Source organism: Somniosus microcephalus, chromosome 2, assembly GCF_052327205.1.
Source record: "Somniosus microcephalus isolate GS21.2 chromosome 2, FLI_Smic_1.0, whole genome shotgun sequence".
Lineage (NCBI taxonomy): Eukaryota > Metazoa > Chordata > Chondrichthyes > Squaliformes > Somniosidae > Somniosus > Somniosus microcephalus.
Window position 1 is genome coordinate 294952876 of NC_140988.1, and position 23999 is coordinate 294976874.

Sequence of the window (23999 nt, forward strand, 5' to 3'; positions counted from 1 at the left end):
TAACAGAAAGAGAAGTAGCACTAATCCCCTTCCCGCCTCCAAGGAGACGGGACCCGGTGCCGGTCGGCTACCCGCCTCCTGGCAAGATGGCACGGAGGCGGCGGGCTGGGCACCTGCCCCCACATTCTACCATTTTCCCAGCAGTCCTGCCTCCATACCCGCCTCACCAGGGCTGGCAAGATTGCACCCCATATTCCCATGTGGCTATTTGTGCCAGCAGCTTACTTATCTTGTTTACTACGCTTCGTGCGTTCACATACATACACTGTAAACCCATCTTGGACCATCCTGTGTTCTCTTAGTTTGCAGACAGCAAGGTCCCGTAAACAGCAAATGTATGAAAGTCTAGATTCTTTTTGGTGTTGGTTGAGGGAGAAATGTTAGCCTAAACAATGGGTGGGGGGGAACTCCCTGCTCCTCTTTGAATAGTGTCGTGGGATATTTTATGTCCAACTGAGCAGGTAGCCATGCCTCTGTTTAGTGTCTCAGTTGACTGACAGCAAAAAAGTGTGGACCTAAATTATGTGCTCAAGTCCTGGAGTGTGGCTTGAACCCACAACTTACTTATACAGAAGTTTAGAGTGCTACTAACTGAACCCAGCCGACATTTAGAAAATTACAATGGATGCCTATTCAGGTCATGGATGAATTAAAACTCCCTGCAGCTTAACATTGGAAAAACTGAAGCCATTCTGTTTGGTTCTTGCTGACAACTGCATGCCTCTGTTGCCAGCTTTATCGTGCTTCCTGACTGCTCACTTGGGCTGCGCTGGTGGTGCCCAACTTCAGTGTGCTGTTTGACTCTGAACTGTGCTTTCTGTACCATATTCAGTCTGTTGCCAAGATCACCTTCTTCCACCAAGATTACTCATTTATGTTCCTGTTTCACCTCTTTCACTGTTCAAACCTTCAATTCATTTTCATTACCTCAAGGATTAATTTTACATATGCGTCCCCACCTCCATCTTTCACAAATTTTAGTAACCCAGAACTTTGCAGCTTGAGTACTCTTCCACATCAATTCCCTCATAACCATCACTTCCATAGCCACTTGGTTCCCTGTTTCCTAGAAAATCAGTAAGGTTCTTACCCTCCTCCCACCCCATGGCCTTACCCCACCCTATTTTGGAAATCATCTCCAGCTATACATCTCAGCCATATTTTTTATTCATCTGATTCCAGATTACTACTTACCCTTCCATTACACCATTAGAAGCCAATACAAGCTTTGTCATTATACGCTTCCTGTCTGAAATTCTCTTCCTAAAACACTTTGACTTCCTGCCTCTCCCCTTGCCTTCAAAAGCCTCCTAAAATCCTAGCTTGTCGACTATGCCTTTAGTTTATCACCTGACCCTTACATCATGTTTGGCGTCAAGTTCTTCCCCAGGAGAGTGCTCTGAGATGTTTAAATGTATTATTTATGCAAATTGTTGTTACTGATCCATTACTACTATTGAAGTTAATGGTGTGCATGTTAATCACTCTTATTCAAATAGTTAATCACTGCTCATTGTGCACACCAGTTTCTGATCATTAAATCATCCTGGTAATAAATGCTTTACAACTTGCCCCAAAGCACATAATGCTTCCTTAACTTCTGTGGGGACAAATAGAAGGCACTTTACAGCACATCTCAAATGGACAATAAAGCCCCATTACATTGTCACAACACAGCTCAGACAGACCACTAACCTGATTGGCACTGCTTTGACCCTTCTCAGTCAAAGCATGAATCTTAACTTAAAATAGTGCTCAGCTGATTATGAATCTTCACTAAACTTCAGCAGCAAAGCCCAGAAAAGCCACTAACTTCTAGTTTGTTGCTGCTGTGTAGCCCAGGCACAGCAATGCCTCCATTGCACTGCTAATACCCATCCAGACATATTAAGCTCACTATACTGCTGCAAAATAGGATGATAAAAGCAACGGCACAGCATGTGATGATTGTCTATGGTGAGGGTGACAGGAGGTGAGAAGGACTGTAATAGTGCAGTTCATATAACACCACAATGGCCATTTAAAGAGTATGGCAGCATTGCAAAGGCAAGTAGTTAATAAAGGTGCTGGGATGTCAAGGGAGATTCTATAATGAGGTATCGATATAACAATGGTGATGTGATAGTGAGGGACAGCATATAATCAGACTGATGTGATACTGTACTATGAGGGTAAGGAGATTTTTTTGATCAGCTGGGTGTTTGACTTGCAAAGAAACCCATCAACATGCAGAGGAATCCCTGACTGAGAAATTCACCTAGAGTTTCTGTTTGTCTGATATGCAGTGCACTCTATCATCCTCCCCCGCACCCCACTCACAATAACCATAAAATCAGAGCCAGGCCATTCAAGAGAGAAGTTAGGAAACGCTTCTTCATGCAAAGGGTGATTGAAGTGTGGAACTCTCTCCCACAAAAAGCAATCGATGCTAGCTCAAATAATCATTTTAAATCTGAGATTGATTGATTGATTTTTGCTAGCTAAGGGTATTAAGGAATTATGGAGTCCAACTTTTTGTTTAAATGGAATTCAAATTCTTAAGATGCCATAGTGGGATGTGAACTCAGATTCTCCAATATCCAAAATTTCCCATTTTCCAACGTTGAAAGTTAAATGACCACTTCTGTATTTGCCAAACACCTTTAACAAATCCATCCTGGCTATCCTTGATTAATACATGTATTTCTAAATGCTCACTAATTTTATCTTGAATTATGAATTAAGAGTTTGCTCACAACTGGCGTTAGACTAACTGATCGATAGTTCCCCAAATTCTCTTTCCAAGGAAAATAAAGGACATTTCTATTACCTTTCCCCAGAACTGAAATTCTTAATACCTGAAATGTTGGCACTTTATTTCCATTATCTTGTTTATAACCACAAAATGCTCAAGCCATTAGATTACACTGGTCTCAAAGATACTGCAATTTGAAGGCAAACAGACTTTCAGTAGGGAAATTAGATCTGCTTCCAAGCAGCCTATGATTATGAAGCTTATTTATCCTGAATTAAACCTGAGTTTTAGGCCAAAAAAAAAGCTGTAAACATTGCGGTCTGGCCAGAATCCAGTGTTACATCAATATGTTGTTAAAAATCTTGAACCATATATTACGATGTGTTGATAATATATATATATTCATTGATCTATGGTGCTGCTTATGGCAGGTTGAGAATATAGTGAGGCCAGGGGTAATTTTCAACTTTGCTGACTAGACGCTAGCTTAGCAGAGTGGATTTTGCCTGCCCGTTGTAGAACCCACCCGATTTGCTTCCTGCTCTGAACTGGCAGTGGAATTTTGGAGCGGCGCCAATCTAGTCCGACAGCAGAGAGGATGTCCTGAAGAAATGTCTCTTCTTTTCTTCTGGAAGTGGGCCTCTTTGGAAAGGTAATTGATCCCTTGAGAAATCAAATAACTTTCCCTAAAAAAGGTTGGGGCCCTTTTGTAAGTTTCAGCAGAACTCACGGTAGCTCTCGGCTAGCTTGAGGTCCTCTGAGTCCTATATATAAAGAGCTGAATTTCTGGGGTAGCACAGGAACTCTCATATATATGCCCCCTCGACATAGGGGCAGACAGAACCTATGGCCCCCAAGGAAACTGGAAAATATATTCGATTGACAGGGTAGATGTTGAGGCGTTGTTTCCCCTGGCTGGAGTGTCTACAACAAGGGGGCATAGTCTCAGGATAAGGGGTAGGCCATTTAAGACTGAGATGAGGAGGAATTTCTTCACTCAGATGGTTGTGAATCTTTGGAATTCTCTGCCCCAGAAGGCTGTGAATGCTGAGTCTTTGAGTATATTCATGGCTGAAATAGATAGATTTTTGGACTCATGGGGAATCAAGGGATATGGAGATCAGGCGGGAAAGTGGAGTTGAGGTCAATGATCAGCCATGATCTTATTGAATGCTCGAGGGGCTGTATGGCCTACTCCTTGTAGTGTATGTGCCTTTAAGAGCCCCATGTGTACTGTAATGCCGGTAAAGGCCACTTGGGCTATATAAGCCTGTATATTGTGTTGTATCCGTTAGTTCCCCTCCAGACTTTGTTTAGTAAACACCTATGAAACCAACTCCTGTCTTCAGTGTCTCTATCAACACACAGACACAACAGTGGCGATGAAGTGGAAACGGACTTACCTGCAATTCGGCAGCACCTCAAGGACATTGATTCCTCTGGCGTCCAGAAGAATCAAGGAAGTGAAAGAAGCTGTGGTTTCACCAGCTGGCCAAGCTGGTGGCAGGTACTGCGGTAATCCTTCCTGGGCATCAGGCTGGGGCTCCAGCGGCTGGCTCTACAGCTGGGCCAAGCAGCGAAAGCGGAGGCAAGCAGTAACAGACGGGGAGGGAGCACTCGGGAGATGGCCGGCACTGCAAGCAGGTCAGCGTTCAGACCTAGAGAGAGAGTCCGGCGGGAACGAGTCTCCAACTATAAATAAATAAATAACTAAAAAAAGAACAGAAACCGCAGGAAACAGCGTTGTCATCGGCAGCGGCGGAGGGAAAGCACGGGAAGCGCCATATCTTTTCTGCAGAAAAGAAAGAAAAGCGCGGGAAGCGCCATTTTTTTTCTAGGATGCCTAAGTCTGGCAATGTTGATGCTTTTGATAACGAGATAGAGGATTGGACCACATATGTGGAAAGAGTGGAGGTATATTGCACCGCAAATGGAACAGAAGATGAAAAAAAAGCTTCAGTACTGCTAAATCTAATGGACGCAAAGACATACGGGCTGTTACGAAATTTAATCATTCCAGCCAAACCAAAGGACAAGAATTTTAAAGAAATTGTTGATACCCTACAGGAGCACTTAAACCCAACACCGCTGCTGATAGCGGAACGATTCAAATTCTTCAAGAGAAATCAACACAAGAATGAAAGTAACGCTGATTACCTCACCGAATTAAGAAAGCTATCAAAACACTGCCAATTCGGGGCAGGACTAGCAGATTATCTTCGAGACAAATTTGTCTGCGGTCTCTTAAGTGAAGGAACACAGAAAAGGCTGCTTTCTGAAAAAGATTTGACACTGGACAAGGCTTTCTGTATGGCTGTATCATACGAAGCAGCTGCAAGAGGAGCTGCAGAGATACAACAAAAGACACAGGACTTCGGCACCCATGAAATGACACAGGGTTTCGAGAGATGTTATCGCTGCGGCAGATCCACCCATGACCAGAGGGACTGCTGGTTCAAGGACAAAGCATGCAGGCAATGCGGAAAGATTGGACACATTGCACGGGTATGCCGATCTGGACAAAAAAAATCCACAGACAGGAAAAAAAAAATCAATAAAGAAAAGTACAGAAAGGTACAAATGATGACGGACAGTAGCTCCGAAGACCAGAAGAGTGATAGCGACTCCGAAAACAAGAGACTAAGCTGTCTCAAATTACATAATGTAATTGCCAAAGATGATTACCAGACCATTTGGGTTACCCTCACGATAGCAGGGTCCCCAGTTAAAATGGAGCTAGATACCGGATCAGCTCTGACCGTCATAAATTGACGGGATTACGAGCAGCTATTTCCGCATATACCTTTAAAAGACACATCCATTATCTTGAAAACATATACGGGGCAGAAACTATACCCCAAAGGAAAAATAAGGGTGCCTGTTGTATACAACGGCAAGGAAATACAAAAGTTGTATTTATACATACTACAAGATGGTGGCCCACCGCTGTTGGGATGTGAATGGATCAGGAAAATATGTTTAGACTGGCACTCCATTCAGGCACTGACGGTGACCAGTAAGAAAAAAAACGATGATGACGTCATACCTGAATGATTAAAAGACATCTTGGCCAACGCCAAAGAAGTGTTTCAAGAGAAACTAGGAACCTTGAAAGGCATCACCGCCTCAATAAAAGTGGAAGATGCAGCAATTCCCAAGTTTTTTAAAGCAAGACCGGTGCCATACGCAATTCGTCCAGCAGTCGAGGCAGAGCTGGAGAATTTGGAAAATGCAGGCGTATTATCCAAAATAGATTGGAGCGAGTGGGCAACACCCATCGTTCCAGTCATGAAGAAAGCATTGAATAATGATAAATCTGAAGAACAGAGAAAAATTCGCATCTGTGGAGACTTCAAGGTGACTGTAAACCCGGTCCTTCACACGGTACAGTATCCTCTTCCGAGGATAGAAGATATTTTCGCCTCACTATCCGGAGGGAAACGTTTCACCAAAATTGACTTGGCACAGGCATATCTACAGATGGAGGTTGAAGAGGCCTCTAAAAAATATCTCACGATAAATACACACAAAGGTCTGTACCAGTACAATCGACTGGTTTTCGGAGTAGCATCCGCTCCAGCTATCTGGCAAAGAGCTATGGAGCAAGTCCTCCAAGGGATTCCGGGGACTCAATGCTACTTAGACGACATCCTTGTAACAGGAGAAAACGACAATGAGCACCATGCCAATTTGGAGCAGGTGCTCACTAGGCTGAGAGAACGGGGCCTACGAGCAAATCGCCCCAAGTGTGAATTTTTCCAAAATCAAATATCATATTGTGGCCACATAATTAATAAGGAAGGGTTGCATAAGTCACCTGAACAAATTGAAGTGGTCATAAAAGCCCCAGCACCTGAAAATGTTTCACAATTAAGGTCGTTCCTGGGACTAATAAATTACTATCATAAATTTTTACCGAACTTATCAACTCTTCTACACCCTCTTAATGAACTGCTACAAACAGGAGTAATTTGGAAATGGAGCGAAGACTGTAAACGTGCCTTCCATAAATGCAAAGACTTAATCACGTCCAAAGAAGTTTTGGCTCATTACAACCCATCACTGCCAATCAGACTGGCGTGCGATGCATCCCCTTATGGCATAGGAGCAGTATTATCGCATAAATTCCCTGATGGCTCGGAACGGCCGATAGCTTTTGCATCACGCTCATTGAACTCAGCTGAGCGTAACTATGCCCAAATCGACAGGGAAGCACTCAGCCTGGTATGGGGAGTGAAGAAATTCAACCATTACCTACACGGACAAAAATTTACCTTGTTGACTGACCATCAACCCCTCATCTCCATATTCAACCCTAAGAAGGGTGTTCCCATTATGACAGCGCAAAGGCTACAGAGGTGGTCCCTTTTTCTAGGGGCACACCAATACAACATAGAATACAAAGGATCAAAACAGCATGGGAATGCTGACGGGTTATCGCGCCTACCGTTGCCAACGGTAGAAGAGGCACCTACAGTAGACCCAGTGGAGATGTTCCACTCAACCATAGTGGAATGTCTACCAGTAACAAATTCTGCCATTGAAAAGGAAACGAGAAATGACCCGACTCTCTCACGAGTCTACGATTTAACGGTGAAGGGATGGCCAGCACATGGCGAACCACTGTTGCCAGCATTCTCGCAAAGAAGAGAACAGCTGTCAGTGTGTCGAGGAACCTTGATGTGTGGATCCAGAGTGGTGATTCCACCCAAACTCCAGGATAAAGTGCTAAAGGAGCTTCACGAGGGGCATCTGGGTGGAGTGAAAATGAAGAACCTAGCCCGAGCGTTTGTATGGCGGCCAGGTATCGATGGAGACATCGAAGAAATGACCAAGAGCTGCCGAGGATGCCAGAAGGTCCAAAACGCTCCACCCCAAGCCCCTCTACATCCATGGGAGTGGCCCTCACCTCCTTGGCAAAGGGTACACATCGACTTTGCTGGTCCATTTATGGACTCAATGGGCTAGATTTTCAGTATAGACAGTTTTGGGGCGCTAACCTTAGCGCCCGCCCGAAGTTAGCGCCCGCCCCAAAGTAGCACCCCGTTGCCAGAAATTCAGTGGCTTCGCCCTAAGAGGTTGGTGGAGCGCTAAAAGAGGCGTTCCACTACTATCTTTAGGCGCTAAGCCGGCGGTGCAGAGTGCAACACCCGAGCTCGGGCGCAGCGCACGGCAGACACTCTGGTGCCAGTGAGCTCTTAAAGGGGAAGGGTGCATGTGTTTTTTTCAAAGGCAGAGTCTGGGGGGGGGGGGGAAAGAGGAGGAGGAGGAGGAGGAGGAGGAGGAGGAGGAGATGATGATACACCGTTCACAACAACACACTGGATCCTTCCACACAACACATGCAGACTGCCTTTTATAGTGCAGGAGGAGTGCCCTTTAATTTGCGCTCCCCAGGGTGTGTTGCGTTCCATTTTACAAACGCTCTGGACGCCAGCCGCACAATGGGGCGGTCCGACTGAAGTTTGGATTCGGGGCGGCCAAAGGGCGTTGCACGAGGATGTGACGTCATTTTCTGCGCGCGCATCCGGGCGGCCGCTAAACTTTGCGCTGGCGCTAACGGGCAACTTAATTTGGGGCGGGGCGCAAACTGCGCTGCGCCCGGGCGCTACACGCATAGCGCCCGAAAATCACTTCTCTTAAGGCGCTAACTGCTGGCGCAAGCAACTGAAAATCTAGCCCAATGTTCTTAATCGCGGTTGATGCACACTCCAAGTGGCCGGAGGTAATAAAGATGTCCTCCACCACCACGGAAAAAACCATCACAGTATTAAGGACCATATTTGCCAGGAATGGGCTGCCGGAACAGATCTGTTCTGATAATGGACTGCAATTTGTGTCCGAAGAATTCAGGAAGTTCTTAAAAAACAATGGGGTTAAGCACTACACGTCCGCCCCATACCATCCCGCCACCAATGGATTGGCTGAAAGGTTTGTCCAGACCTTCAAGAAGGCCATAAAGGCCATGGGTAATGAAGACATAAAACTTCAGCACAAGGTGGATAACTTCTTGTTTGCATACAGGAATGCAATACATATGGTTACAAACCAAACTCCCGCCATGATGTTCTTCAATAGATGCCTAAGATGCCGACTGGATTTGATCAAGCCCAACATCAGAAGGGACGTGGAGAACCGGCAATTTCAAGGCATGAATGAAAGGCCAACTAGAACCTTCCAGATAGGTCAACAAGTTTTGGCCCGGGACTACCGTACCGAGAAATGGCAGCCTGGAACTATCTGCACACGACTAGGACCGCTGATGTATACCGTGGACATCGGAGAAAGCACAATAAGGTGCCATGCTGACCAAATCATAGAGTCATCCGAAAAGGGACAACCTACACCACAACTCTATACGCCTAACGATGAAGTAGAGATACCCATATCTACCTCCGATCCGGTGATACTGGAACCCGATGAACCTGACACTGGCATTCAAGCCGAATCAGCCTTGCCAAAAGAACCTACTACACCACCAGAAACTACTACACCACCGAGGCGTTATCCGGACCGAGTCAGGAAGCCTCCAGAGAGACTGACTTATAATTAATTAACTGCAGCAATGTGTAGATTATTTTTCTTGTAACATGTAATTAATAATTACTTAAAATATTATGTACTGGTTGGCTAAAAGGGGAGGAATGGTAGTGTATGTGCCTTTAAGAGCCCCATGTGTACTGTAATGCCGGTAATGGCCACTCGGGCTATATAAGCCTGTATATTGTGTTGTATCCGTTAGTTCCCCTCCAGACTTTGTTTAGTAAACACCTATGAAACCAACTCCTGTCTTCAGTGTCCCTATCAACACACAGACACACCACTCCTGCTCTTATTTCTTATGTTCTTATGGGCCGAATCCTGGTGAAACTGGGTTCCACCCCATTTTCTGGTGCCAATTCAGAGATTTTCCAAGATTGCTCCTTTGTGCCAATTGGAGTTGTGAAGTGGAAATGGGGTTTAGTTGCACTACCGGGGGTAGGGTAGCATAGTGGTTATGCTACTGGACTAGAAATACGGAGATGTGAGTTAAAATCCCACCATGGCAGTTTGTGAATTTGAATTCAATTTATTATATAAATTTGGCATAAAACAGCTAGTCTCAGTAATGGTGACCCTGAAGCTATCTGATTGTCGTAAAAACCCAACTGGTTCACTAATGTCCTTTAAGGAAGGAAACCTGCCATTCTTACCCAGTCTGGCATATATATGACTCCAGACCCACAGCAATGTGGTTGACTTTTACCTGCCCTCTGAAATGGCCTAACAAACCACTCAGTTGTATCAAACCGCTCACCACTCATACTGCAGCGGTTCAAGGGCAACTAGGGACCTGCATGACACCCACATCCTGTAAATGAATGAAAAAAACTGAAAGGAATTGAGGACAATGTGTGCTTTGGTAGCAATGGGGGATGGATGGTCCTGATTTCTTTTGTAGCACCAGGAAATGCCAAACCTCAGGTCTTGACAAATCCCAGTTCTGCCTCCAAAGAGATGCTGGACGCTGCCAAGCAGCCCCACCATAGTGCTACCAAACTATAGGACCCTCTACTGCAGTTCAGGCAAAGCCAAGGACCATTTCTCAGCATTGCTAAAACCCAGGACCATTCCCCACCAGCCTGTTTGATTGGTTCATTATTGTTGTATCTAAAGGCTTAGCTGAAAATGCATTTTCCATTTTTTTTGCAGGTGAATTTTATTGCTGGTTGTTTTTATGATGGGATCGTGCTGTACGCTATGGCTCTGAATGAGACACTCGCAGCAGGAGGATCCAAGAAAGATGGACTGGTAATCACTCGGAAAATGCAAGATCGAAGGTTCCAAGGTATGTTTTGAAATCTATTTCTCATGCTTCTAAATGAGACCTTTTATTTCACCTATACGTCTCCTGTCACATGTGTTGGTTGTCAAAAGTTAGCTTGATTCAAAAAGTATATTACATATATATATATATGTTAAATGTATTAAAGATTTTAATTAACAGTTAATATGTAAGTGAGATAAATAAACAAAAATCCCTTGCATATTTTCTATCTTGTTTTGGTAATGTTGTATCTAATGACCCAAGAGTACCTAAGTTTGCATTCTTTGTCGTGGGGTAGCAAATGGAGTAAAATGGGTTCTTAAAGCATATTGGCCCAGAAATTCAGGTCGGAGGCTTCCCGCGGGTGCAAGCCTCTGACCTGCACTTACCTAGCGCGCCGGCTGTTGAGCTGTGGGCCCGCATGGGATTCCAATCCTGGGCCTCCTCCAACTGCTGGCACGCAGTGCTTGCGTATCCCAGGGGTGCAGTTAGTTCGAAGCGTCCCCTGGGATCACGTGGGCCACGGAGAGCCAATGGTAGCAGGGAAAAGCCCATTCATAAAATTGACAGGAAGAGCTGTCAAAACTATAAATACTATAAGCCCCAAAACATCACTAAAACATCACATTTTTAAAATAACTATAAATTACATAAAATAACTATTTTAATCAATAATTTAAACTTTTGAAAAAATGAATAACATTTTCTAATGGGGCTAAAAATAAACTTACCTTTCTTTAAAGTATTTAAAAATAATAAACCTGTGGAAAAAATGTTTTAATTTTAATTAATTCACCACTTACCTTGTGTAAAATCCTGCAAAAAAAAGTAAGTTCCATGCGCACGTGCTGCCTCTCCGGCATACGCGTTCGACCCCTGAATCCTTTTCTTTAAGGGAACGGAAGTTCTGGTTTCCGCGCATGCGCAGTGCATGCACGAAACCGGCATTTCCATTGGGCCTACGGGTGAGTACCTCGTGCGTAATGACCTGTGGAGACCTGAATTTCTGGGCCATTGTATCTAATTTACTGCTAAAATTTTACACCTAAATTATCCTTGCAACAAAGTACCTGTCCCCTTTAATGCCAACTGGTAAATCTGCACTGTACCCACTCCAAGGTCAATATATCCTTCCTGAGGTGCGGTGACCAGAACGGAACGCAATACTCCAGATGGGTCCTGACCAAGGCTGTGTACAACTAAACCATAACTTTCTCGCCTTTGTATTCCAGCCCCCCTTGAGATAAATACCAACATTCCATTATCCTTTTTGATTATGTTTTGTATCTGTGCACTAGATTTTAGTGATTTATGTACCTGGACACCCAAATCCCTTTGCCCCACCACAGTTTCTAGTCTCTTGCCATTTAGAAAATATTTGTCTTTCTTGGATCTAAAGTGGATTACCTTATACTTCCCCACATGAACTCCATCTGTCACAGTTTTGTCCACTCACTTAATGGGGGTAATTTTGACTTTGTGTAAAATGGGTAATAATGAATCGGCAGTTCGTTTTACTTCTCTCCCAATTTTTATTTCAACTGACTTCAATGTCTATTGATTATGCGACTTAATAACTTCCTGCTCCCATCTATATAACTTACTGTTAATCTTAACTTAGTATCATCTGCAAAGATAGATATACAACGCTCCATTCCTTCATCCAAGGCATTGATATATATGGTGAAAAGCTGAGGCTCCAGTATAGATCCCTGGAGAACACCACTTGTCCCATTCCGCCAATCAGAGTACATTCCCATTATCCCTACTTCTATCTCCTACTTTCCAACCAATATCAACTGATGTCTCAAGGTTATCTCCAATTCCATGCGCTCTTATCTTTGCTAATCTTTTGTGCGGAATCTTATCGCATTCCTTCTGGAAGTCCATATAGACAACATCCATAAACACTTTCCTGTCCATCTTGTTATGACCTCCTCAAAAAGTTCAACTGGATTAGTCAGACAATACTGACCCTTCACAAATCTATGTTGACACAATTTGATGAGCTCATACTTGTTCAAATATTCAGTCACTCTGTCCCTGATGATAGATCCCAGTAAGTTCCCTACAACTGATGTTAAACTGATAGGTCTGTAGTTTGCTGGTTTCCCCCTTCCTCCTGTCTTAAATAATAGAGTAACATTTGCAATTTTCCAATTCAAGGGTGCAATTCCTCAATCTAAAGAGCTTAGAAAATTCTGACAAATACATCTGCAATGACCCCACCTGTGTCTTTTAATACCCTAACGTGGAAACCATCAGGTTCTGGTGATTGTCTACCATAACTCCCAATATTTTCTCCATTAATAGATTTTTTACTTATATTAAATCCACGATGTCCCTCCCCTTGACTTATATTTAGGTTTCTGCTGCTGGTATTTTGTCCTCTTCCTCTACTGAGAAAACAGATACAAAGGGGGGACTTTTTGAGGGGTCAGCAGGTGCGTTCAGTGGTGGGTCGGGTGAGAAAATGTTTTTTTTCTACAGCGGGTCGGGACCCTGCTGTCAACCCGCTGCCACATGCCTTTCCCAGATGTCGGGTCTGTCAGCGCTGAACAGACCTGACACGCAGCGGAGGGGGAGGCAATTCAGGTCATTATGACCTTGCTAACAGCCCAAGAAGAAGCATTTTGAGCTCATCTTTACATTTTATGAGGTCCACACTGCTCGGAGATCATGTCAGGTAAGCAGGTCAGCTGTTGTATGACCATGGAATCATCTCATTACTACCAATATGCTATAAAAGCTCTCATCTCACATCTGTTCCCTTTTCAAGCCCAGAAGCTGTTGCTTACTGCATTTGGAAGACAGATTGAGCTTTATGTAGGTTGCAAGTGTTTGGAGTAAACTCTCTATCCAGTGTCACATCATTGGAGCAACCTCTCTCACCTTTGACAGATCACTTCTGTCATCTCAAGTTCACCTGCCATCTATTACATCAGCATCAGTGCCCTTGAAATTATCTCACCTTGGTCCTCAGAATCCCACCACAATCAGCCCCAACACCAGCAGCACCAGGCACACTAGCAGCACCAACAACAACACCAACCTTCTCCGCAATCAACTGATGCTGCACAGGACAGAGGGCATCAGCACTCAAGCACATTGCTGCCCAGGACGCCAGGGATGGCCTCACCATGGCCAGATTTACTTCACTTGACGCTGTACACCCTGGCTGCCACATTATGCACCAGGTTAACACCACCCAACACCAACACCATAAAGCATCCCTACAATGCCCAAGCCATTCCCTTCACACTCATCATCATTGTGGGGGGTGGGTGCCGTTATGTCTCACCATTCACTGCAACTCACTAAGCCACTTCCAAAGGTTCACACAAATCTGTCCAAGAACGCAAAGTGTTGAAAATAAAGATTTCAATGTTTGACAGCACGTTAACAGAAACTTCACATGAACATTGGCTAAAACACACAAGTGCCTACCCTTGTGTGTTGTTAGTTGGTATGATTGCACTAGGATGAGGATGAGTGTGAAGGGCGGCTAGTGAGATGGGGAAGTGATAATGTAGATAGAGAGGGATGGGTGGAGGTGCAAGGTAAGTTGGTGTGAGTAAGGATGTGCAGCAGTAGGGTAGGGAAGGCAGAGTGATGGGGATCTGATGAGTGGCACAGCAGGATGAGGTTGAGTGTGGCTTTGCAGTAACATTTCGTGATCTGCTGAGATCATTGAAAGGTTTGTGCCACTGCAGCCTGATCCTCCTTACGACATCCCTGCTTGTGTCATCCTGTGCAATGTGCAACCAGGCTGCATTGGTGTCCTGGGGAAGTCTCCTCCGCCCATTGGAAGGGAAGAGAACCTCCCTGTGCGCTGTGACTCGCTCCATAAGCATGGTCCCTTTAAGGAATGGAGTGACTGCTGCCAATCAACTGGAAGCTGCGCCGTGATGTTCTGCGCACGAGCGGCTTCCAGTTCACTATGCCACACCGTGCGACCCGATTGAAAACATTTGCATATGCGCAATTGTCAGTGCGGTTTTGTGCAAAGTCCAATGTCGGTCAGGCCCCTCTAACACTGAAACTGCTTTGGATCAAGCCAAGGGCCTGTGCGCGAGGAATCCTCTGTTTTGGCTGTGAAAGCAACACTCGGAAACCTTAGCCGCCAGGGATTGGCCAGCTCTGTAATCAACCGCACAAAGCAACGCAATCTACAGAACAGAACAAAATAAGACCCTGTTCACCATCCGAGCGAGGGTCGGCCTGGGTGTGGGGGAGCGAGGCTGTGGGTGTGGGGAGTAATGTCACATGGGAAGGAACGGGGAGGGGGAGCAATGTCACATGGGAAGGAGCGGGGAGGAGGAGTAACGTCACATGGGAAGGAGCGGGGAGGGGGAGTAACATCACATGGGAAGGAGCGGGGAGGGGGAGTAATGTCACATGGGAAGGAGCGGGGAGGGGGAGTAACGTCACATGGGACGGTGCGGGGAGGGGGAGTAATGTCACATGGGAAGGAGCGGGGAGGAGGAGTAATGTCACATGGGAAGGAGCGGGGAGGGGGAGTAATGTCACATGGGACGGTGCGGGGAGGGGGAGTAATGTCACATGGGAAGGAGCGGGGAGGGGGAGTAACGTCACATGGGAAGGAGCGGGGGGGGAGTAACATCACATGGGAAGGAGCGGGGAGGGGGAGTAACGTCACATGGGAAGGAGCGGGGGGGGAGTAACATCACATGGGAAGGAGCGGGGAGGAGGAGTAACGTCACATGGGAAGGAGCGGGGGGGAGTAACATCACATGGGAAGGAGCGGGGAGGAGGAGTAACGTCACATGGGAAGGAGCGGGGGTGGAGTAACATCACATGGGAAGGAGCGGGGAGGGGGAGTAACGTCACATGGGAAGGAGCGGGGAGGAGGAGTAACGTCACATGGGAAGGAGCGGGGGGGGAGTAACATCACATGGGAAGGAGCGGGGAGGGGGAGTAATGTCACATGGGAAGGAGCGGGGGGGGAGTAACGTCACATGGGACGGTGCGGGGAGGGGGAGTAATGTCACATGGGAAGGAGCGGGGAGGAGGAGTAATGTCACATGGGAAGGAGCGGGGAGGGGGAGTAATGTCACATGGGAAGGAGCGGGGAGGGGGAGTAATGTCACATGGGAAGGAGCGGGGGAGGGGGAGTAATGTCACATGGGAAGGAGCGGGGAGGGGGAGTAATGTCACATGGGAAGGAGCGGGGAGGGGGAGTAATGTCACATGGGAAGGAGCAGGGGAGGGGGAGTAATGTCACATGGGAAGGAGCAGGGGAGGGGGAGTAACGTCATGGGAAGGAGCGGGGGAGGGGGAGTAACGTCACATGGGAAGGAGCGGGGAGGGGGAGTAATGTCACATGGGAAGGAGCGGGGGAGGGGGAGTAACGTCACATGGGAAAGAGCGGGGAGGGGGAGTAACGTCACATGGGAAGGAGCGGGGAGGGGGAGTAATGTCACATGGGACGGTGCGGGGAGGGGGAGTAATCTCACATGGGAAGGAGCGGGGAGGGGGAGTAATGTCACGGGAAGGAGCGGGGAGGGGGAGTAATGTCACATGGGAAGGAGCGGGGAGGGGGAGTAACGTCACATGGGAAGGAGCGGGGAGGGGGAGTAACGTCACGGGAAGGAGCGGGGGGGGAGTAATGTCACATGGGAAGGAGCGGGGAGGAGGAGTAACATCACATGGGAAGGAGCAGGGAGGGGGAGTAACGTCACATGGGAAGGAGCGGGGAGGGGGAGTAACGTCACGGGAAGGAGCAGGGGAGGGGGAGTAATGTCACATGGGAAGGAGCGGGGAGGGGGAGTAACGTCACGGGAAGGAGCGGGGAGGAGGAGTAACGTCACATGGGAAGGAGCGGGGAGGGGGAGTAACGTCACATGGGAAGGAGCGGGGAGGGGGAGTAACGTCACATGGGAAGGAGCGGGGAGGGGGAGTAACGTCACATGGGAAAGAGCGGGGAGGGGGAGTAACGTCACATGGGAAGGAGCGGGGAGGGGGAGTAATGTCACATGGGAAGGAGCGGGGAGGGGGAGTAATCTCACATGGGAAGGAGCGGGGAGGGGGAGTAACGTCACAGGAAGGAGCGGGGAGGGGGAGTAACATCACATGGGAAGGAGCGGGGAGGAGGAGTAACGTCACGGGAAGGAGCGGGGAGGGGGAGCAACATCATGGGAAGGAGTGGGGAGGAGGAGTAACGGCACGGGAAGGAGCGGGGAGGGGGAGTAACGTCACATGGGAAGGAACGGAGAGGAGGAGTAACGTCACGGGAAGGAGCGGAGAGGAGGAGTAACGTCACATGAACAAGGAGTGGGGAGGGGGAGTAATATCAACAAGGACAGGAAAGGGGCCGATCCTTGTTACGAAACCCCACCCCAGCCCTCACTGGTGGGTCAGAGCTGCTGGTCTGTCTCATCATTTTTCACTTTAATGAACCTTACTGGGCCCTCAATGAGCAATAATTCAGCATGTAATTTAATTACAGCACTCTGCTGCACCTACAGAATTAGGGCTGATGGTGAGTGACGGGCTGAGCGCCCCCGGGACCCCAGCCAGCAGCTCTGTTCATCCAGCAAAAGGTCAGCAGCCCCAGGCGGGTGGTGATCTCTCACTCCACAACTCCAGCCGAGCTCTGCGCACCGCCAACCATCAGCCACCATGTGCAAGAAAGGCCACGGCAGCCTCAGCCACGTGCACAGTTCCAGCTTCAGGCTGCTTGACCAACACCAGTTTCCAGTCCCGGCCAACATGTGCACATGCGCAAATGTTTTCAAACGGCGCACAAGTGAGATTGTAACGAACCGGAAGTGAGCATGTGCAGAACACTTCTACACAGCTTCTGGTTCGTTGGCATTAGCCACGTCCTTTAAGGAAGCCGACTGGTGATGCGTCATCAAATGACGTCATCAGACCTGCTTCCTTAAATTGGCCGGCAAATGTGTTGGGCGGGCTTAACAACTCCAATCAGGGGAAAATCATTATGGACAGCGGGATGGAGGCCGGGACCTATCACCAACATCGCCCGCCATGGACCCGCCGAGGTTGGTAAAATCCAGCCCAAAGTGTTAATTTAACAAGTCTGTCATTTACTTATTATCCATTATAGCCTCACCTGCATCTGTCTTTAATGGACCCACATTTCATAATTGTTAAGTCTCATCTTGGCATCTCCCTTAATTCTTCTGAATTCTTCTCCTTCGAATATCTCACCTTTATAATTCCTTATGCCTCTTAGTCAAATCATCATTTATTGCTGTCCCAAATTCAGTGTCATCTTCCTTTCCAACATGTCCTCTTTTCTCTCTTCTCTTACCTTTTGTCACTTCTCATCCTCAGTGATTTCAACCTTAATTCTCCCAGCCCCTGTCCTCTGAATTCACCACTGTCCTGCACTCCCTTAACCACACTTTATACAGTAGAAACCTTTCTACCCATATGTTTTCTACATTACAACACTGACTACACTTCATTGGCTGTAAAGCACTTTGTGACATCCTGAGGTTGTGAAAGGCACTATATATATATATATATATATACACACAAGTTATTTCTCTTTTATTTCTATATCCTTGGCCATCCCTTTACCTCATCATCTTTCGTTACCTCTTTGCATCTAAGATCTCAGTCAATAACAAGGTTATCTCTGACCACTTTCTTATCTCTCTTTTTGCAACATATTTCCCTATTCCCTTTCACTCCTATTATTCATTTCTTCTGCCGTTGGTAAAATCTCTGTCCAGCTCCCTCAGAGACTCACTCTGTAACTTCCAACTTACCTACCTTTGACCTATCATGAATCTTGATTTATCAGCCACTATTGACTTGCTTAACTCTTCTCTCACTTCTGTTTTCATTGTCCTTACTCCCATCAAATTGATCACTAATTCTCACCCCATTACTGTTCTGCTGCAGCCCCACTTCCTCTCTCTCAAGACCAAGAGGCACAAAGTTGAACATTTATGGGATGCAACTGGCCTTGTTATCAACAACAACAACAACTTGTATTTATATAGCACCTTTAACACAGTAAAACATCCCATGGCACTTCACAGGAGTATTATAAGACAAAAAATTTGACAATTGCTAGATCTGATGCAATCACAATACTGTGTCTCACTGTCCTTAGCTAAAATCCTGGAAGGTAAAGACAATCTAGGCTCCTTTTTTCCATAGCCAATCACTTCCTTAAATCTCTCTTCCATGCCCATTCTATCCTCACCTCAAACATCATGTATTAGGAGCTCATAGATTTCTTCCTGTCAAAGATTGAGAGCATCCATGAAATTCTCTCCACCAATTCCTCACTCCTGTCTTGGACCCTACCCTAACCTCGCCCATGTCTCCTACTCATTCTAATCTTGCATTGTTGTCTTTTATGCAGTTTTTGCCCCAACTCTGCCCCACTCCTCATCCCCCACCCTCTATATGAGACGCACCACGTGTTCCCCTGATATTCTCCCACACAACTCCTGGGAACACAACTTGCTTTCCTAGCCTTTATGCTAGCCATAATCTTAAATGGTTCCCATTCCTCAAGCAGCAACCTTCAGCAAAACCAACATCATCACTCCCCTCCTTAAAAATCCCACTCTTTTACCCATTTGTTCTCTCTAATTATCTCTTCATTACTAGCCTCCTTTTATTGCATAAGGTCTTTGAACTGGTCATCACCTCCCAGCTCCGTGTCCATCTCTCCTGAGCTCCCTTTGAGCCCTTCCAGTCTGGCCTCTGCCCCTCCCAGAGCACTGCAAAGGTGCCAAAGTCGTGAATGGCATTCTTGTTATTATGGTAGTGTTATTTCCAGTTCAACATTGAGAAGACGAACCCATTATCTTTGGTCCGAGTCATTGGGCTGAATATTTACTGAGGCAGGTCGCGTAGGCAAGGGAGGCAGAGTTTCGGATGAGAAACCCAGAAGAATGGGTTTCCCTGCACATTGTGGAGATTTAGCTCCACAGTGTGCGACTTTTGGCCCTGACAGGTTCCCCACCTGGAAATCAGCCTGATTGACAGGCTTGGCTTCCAGTTGGGTGGGGAGCACTCCGGAGGAGGCCGCAAGACCAGATAGGGCCGACCCCCAACCCCGGAAGGGGTCTGATCCCGAAGGGGATATGATCCCGAACTGGAGTCCAATCCCCAACTCGGAGGTTGTTCGATCCCTGACCCCGGTGGAAGTGTTTGATCCCGAAGGGGGTTCCAATCCCTGACCCTGGGCGGGGGGGGGTCCGACCCCTGACTCTGGGCGGGGCGGGGGGGCTGGGAGGGTTTGGATGGTGGGGCTGGTCTGATGGTGGGGAGTTTGGGGAGCAGGTAGGAAGCACTCTTGGCCTACAGGAGTGCTCCCCGAGGCTGTCCTCGCCTCGCTGCAGCTGCCTGGATTCCCCGGTCTTGGGAGTGGGTTGGCGCCTTGCCCCGCCTCAGTAAAACCCAGAAGTCGGCAGGTTGGAGCCAGCTCCCAACGCGATTTGAAATTTTGCTCATTTAACCCCCACCTGCACCCACTCCCACCCGCACCCACTCCCACCCGCTCACCCATGTTAAAATTCTCACCACAGCCTCTGCTCCCTCATCTATGTTCCATCTGTTTTCCCAACCAATCTCTCGGGCTCCATCAGCCCATTCACGCTATTTGATCCTAAGCTAACTTTTAAACACTACATCCTAACCGTCACCAAGATTGCTTACATCCACCTTCATAACATTGCCTGTCTCTGCTACTACAGTACCTGAACCCCACTTGTACTGAAACCCTCATACATGTTTTTATCACTTCCACGCTAAATTATTTCAACACTCTCCTGCTCAACTCTGATCGTCCTCGCTTCATAAACTCCAATTTGTGCCTAGGACCTGTTATGTCCTATCCCACATAATAGACTTGCTAGCAAAATTGAAGCCCATGGAATAATGGGGCAGTGACTGTGTAGATACAAAATTGGCTAAAGGACAGAAAGCAGAGAGTAGTGGTGAACGGTTGTTTATCAGACTGGAGGAAAGTGTGCAATGGTGTCCCCCAGGGGTCGATGTAGGGACCACTGCTCTTTTTAATATATTAATGACCTGTACTTGAGTATACAGGGCATAATTTCAAAGATTGCAGATGGCATGAAACTCAGAAATGTAGGCCACGATTTCCCCTACCATGGCGGGCGACGTCGGTGGTGGGTCCTGGCCTCACTGCTGGCTCCAGCCCGCTGTCCAAAATGATTTTCCCCTGATTTGGCTTGTTAAGCCCACCCAACGCATTTCCCAGCCAATTGAAGGAAGTGGGTCTGATGACATCATTTGATGACACGTCACCAGCCGGTTTCCTTAAAGGGACCATGCTCAAATTTATTTTGACAGTTGTGCTGTCAGTGTTCGTGCTGTCAGTGTTCTACAGCATTGATGTGCTGCAAACACTGACAAACACTGCATGGAGCTGCACGACTACACCCAGGCTCTCCCATGACTCACTCCATATGCTTATGGAGGGAGTCACAGCATGCAGGGAGGTTCTCTTCCCTTCCAATGAGCAGAAGACAGCTCCGCAGGAGACCAACATAGCTTGGTTGCACATTGCATAGGAGGACACAAGCAGGGATGTCGTCAGGAGGACCAGGCTGCAGTGGCACAAACCTTTCGATGATCTCAGTAGATTACAAAATGTTAGTACAAAGCCACACTCAACCTAATTTCCCACATCACAACAGTGACTACACTCCAAAAAAGTACTTCATTGGCTGGAAAACGCTTTGAGATGTCCAGTGGTCGTGAAGGCATTAGATAAATGTAAGTCTTTCTTTCTTCTTTCATCCTGCTGTGCCACTCATCACATCCCCATCACTCTACCTTCCCTACCCTACTCCTGCACATCGTTACTCACACCAAATTACCTTGCACCTCCACCCAACCCTCTCTATCTACATTATCACTTCCCCATCTCAGGAGCCACCCCTCACACTCACCCCCATCCTAGTCCAATCATACCAACTAACAACTAATAAGGGTAGGCACTTGGATGTTTTATGCAATGTTCATGGAAAGTTTCTGTTAATGTGGTGTCAAACATTTGAAACCTTTATTTTCAACACTTTGCTTTCTTGGACAGATCTGTGTGCACCTTTGGAAGTGGCTTAATGAGTTACATTGAATGGTGAGACGTAACGGTACCCCCCGCAATGGTGATAAGTGTTAAAAGAATGGCTTGGACATTGTAGGGGTGCTTTATGGTGTTGGTGTGGGGTGGTGCCAATTTGGCACATCATGTGGCAGCCAGGGTGTACAGCGTCAAGTGAAGTAAATGTGGCTATGGTGAGGCCATCCTTGGTGTCCCAGGCAGCAATGTGGTTGGGTGCTGATGCCCTGTGTCCTGTGCAGCATCAGTTGATTGCAGAGAAGATTGGTGTTGTTGTTGGTGCTACTGGTGTGCCTGGTGCTGCTGGTGTTGGAGCTGATTGTGGTGGGATCCTGAGGACCAAAGTTAGATAGTTTCAAGGGCACCGATGCTGATGTAATAGATGGCAGGTGAACTTGAGATGACAGAAGCGATCTGTCAATGGTGAGAGAGGTTGTTCCAATGAGGTGACACTGGATAGAGAGTTTACTCCAAATACTTGCAACCTGCATAAAGCTCAATCTGTCTTCCAAATGCAGTAAGCAACAGCTTCTGAGCTTGGAAAGTGAATAGCTGTGTGATGGGAGCTTTTATAGCACATTGGCAGCTGTCAAGTAATGAGATGATTCCATGGTCATACAACTCTCAACATGCTTACCTGATGTGATCCCCGAGCAGCCTGGACCTCGCGGGGCGACCTCGTAAAATGTAAAGTTGAGCTCAACATAAATCTTAATGGGCTGTTAACAAGGTCATAATGTCCTGAATTGCCTCCCCTGCCACTGCATGTTGGGTCTGCTCAGTATTGACAGACCTGACATTTGTGAAAGGCACGTGGCGGCGGGTTGACAGTGGGGTCCAGAACTACAACTAATACAGAGAAGTGTGAAATGATTCACTTTGGTAAGAAGAATGACGAGAGGCAATATAAACTAAATGGTAAAATTTTAAAGGAACAGAGCGAACTGGGGGTGTACGCACACAAGTCTGAAGGTGGCAGGACAAGTTGACAAGGCTGCTAAAAAGGCATATGCGATCATTGGCTTTACAAATAGAGGAATAGAGTACAAAAGCAAGGAAATTATGCTAAACCTATATAAAACACTGGTTAGGTCCTAGCTTGAGTATTGTGGCAATTCTTGGCACCACACTTTAGGAAGGATATTAAGGCCTTAGAGAGGGTGCAGGGGAGATTTACTAGAATTATACTCGGGATGTGAGACTTCAGTTATGTGGAGAGACTAAAGAAACTGAGATTGTTCTTCTTAGAGCAGAGAAAGTTAAGGGGAGATTTGTAGAGTTGTTCAAAACCATGAAGGGTTTTGATCGAGTAAATAAGGAGAAACTATTTCCAGTAGCAGAAGGGTCGGTAACTAGAAGACACAGATTTAAGGTAAGTAACAAAAGAACCAACATGAGGAAAAGAAATGAAGCAGCGAGTTGTTATGATCTGGAATGCACTACCTGAAAGGGTGATGGAAGTAGATTCAAAAATAACTTTCAAAAAGCAATTAGATAAATACTTGAAGGGGAAAAATTGCAGGGGTATGGGAAAAGAGTAGGGGAGTAGGACTAATTGGATAGCTTTTCAAAGATTTGGCACAGGCACGATGGGCTGAATGGCCTCCTTCTGTGTTGCATCATTCTATGATTCTAAGCCATGTTCATCCATGACCCATTTCCTTGCTGCTCTTCACTGGCTCCCCTTTATCAAATGTATGAAGTTAAAACCCCATCCTTGTCTACGAAGCCTTACATGGTCTTGCCCCACCCTATCGGTACAAGTTCTTCAAGCTCTATAGCTCCTTCTCAATGTTCTATTTCTCTGATTCTGGCCTTCTCGTCATTCTCTCCTACCTCATCCCACTTTTGGTGATAGAGCCTTCATTGGTATTGGTCCTGCTCTCTAGAACTCTTATCCTTGACCTTTGCACCTCTCCCTCTTTCTTACCACTTTAAATATCTTCTCAAAATCCATCGCTTCAGCCAAGCTTCCCACCTCATCTCCTAATCTCTCTCTTCCTGACTCTTATGTTGAAGTCACTATAAAAATGTAACTTGTTAACAGTCAGTGCTCCATATAATACAAACTTGGAAGGCAGCAGAAAGCATAATATTACATTCAAGTGCTGTTAATTCAAGGCAGTTGGCTCTGTTGTCTTCTTCCTGGCAAAGTTGCTGCATTATATAAAATGGTTGTAATTTATTTTAAAGAAGATGGGAGGTCAGTCTGATGAGCACTAAACATTACTTAACTCTTTTAACTGGTCAATAATTAGCTTGGAAAAGGATACTGTTGCAGCTTATAAATGTTAATGTTGTGCAATCAGCAGTGTTTATCTTGCTGTATTTCTTAATGGGATGAAGTAATGCATCTT

The 23999-nt window shown here is 46.6% G+C and overlaps 1 protein-coding gene across 1 annotated transcript in view; it reads left to right on the forward strand.

Moving 5' to 3' along the window:
• The window catches only part of npr2 (natriuretic peptide receptor 2), a 221716-nt gene that overhangs the window by 11638 nt on the left and 186079 nt on the right, over positions 1 to 23999 (forward strand). The window contains exon 4 of the mRNA XM_085973308.1: positions 10427 to 10562. Within this exon, the coding sequence (XP_085829434.1) occupies positions 10427 to 10562 (136 nt within the window). The remainder of the gene's footprint in view (positions 1 to 10426; positions 10563 to 23999) is intronic.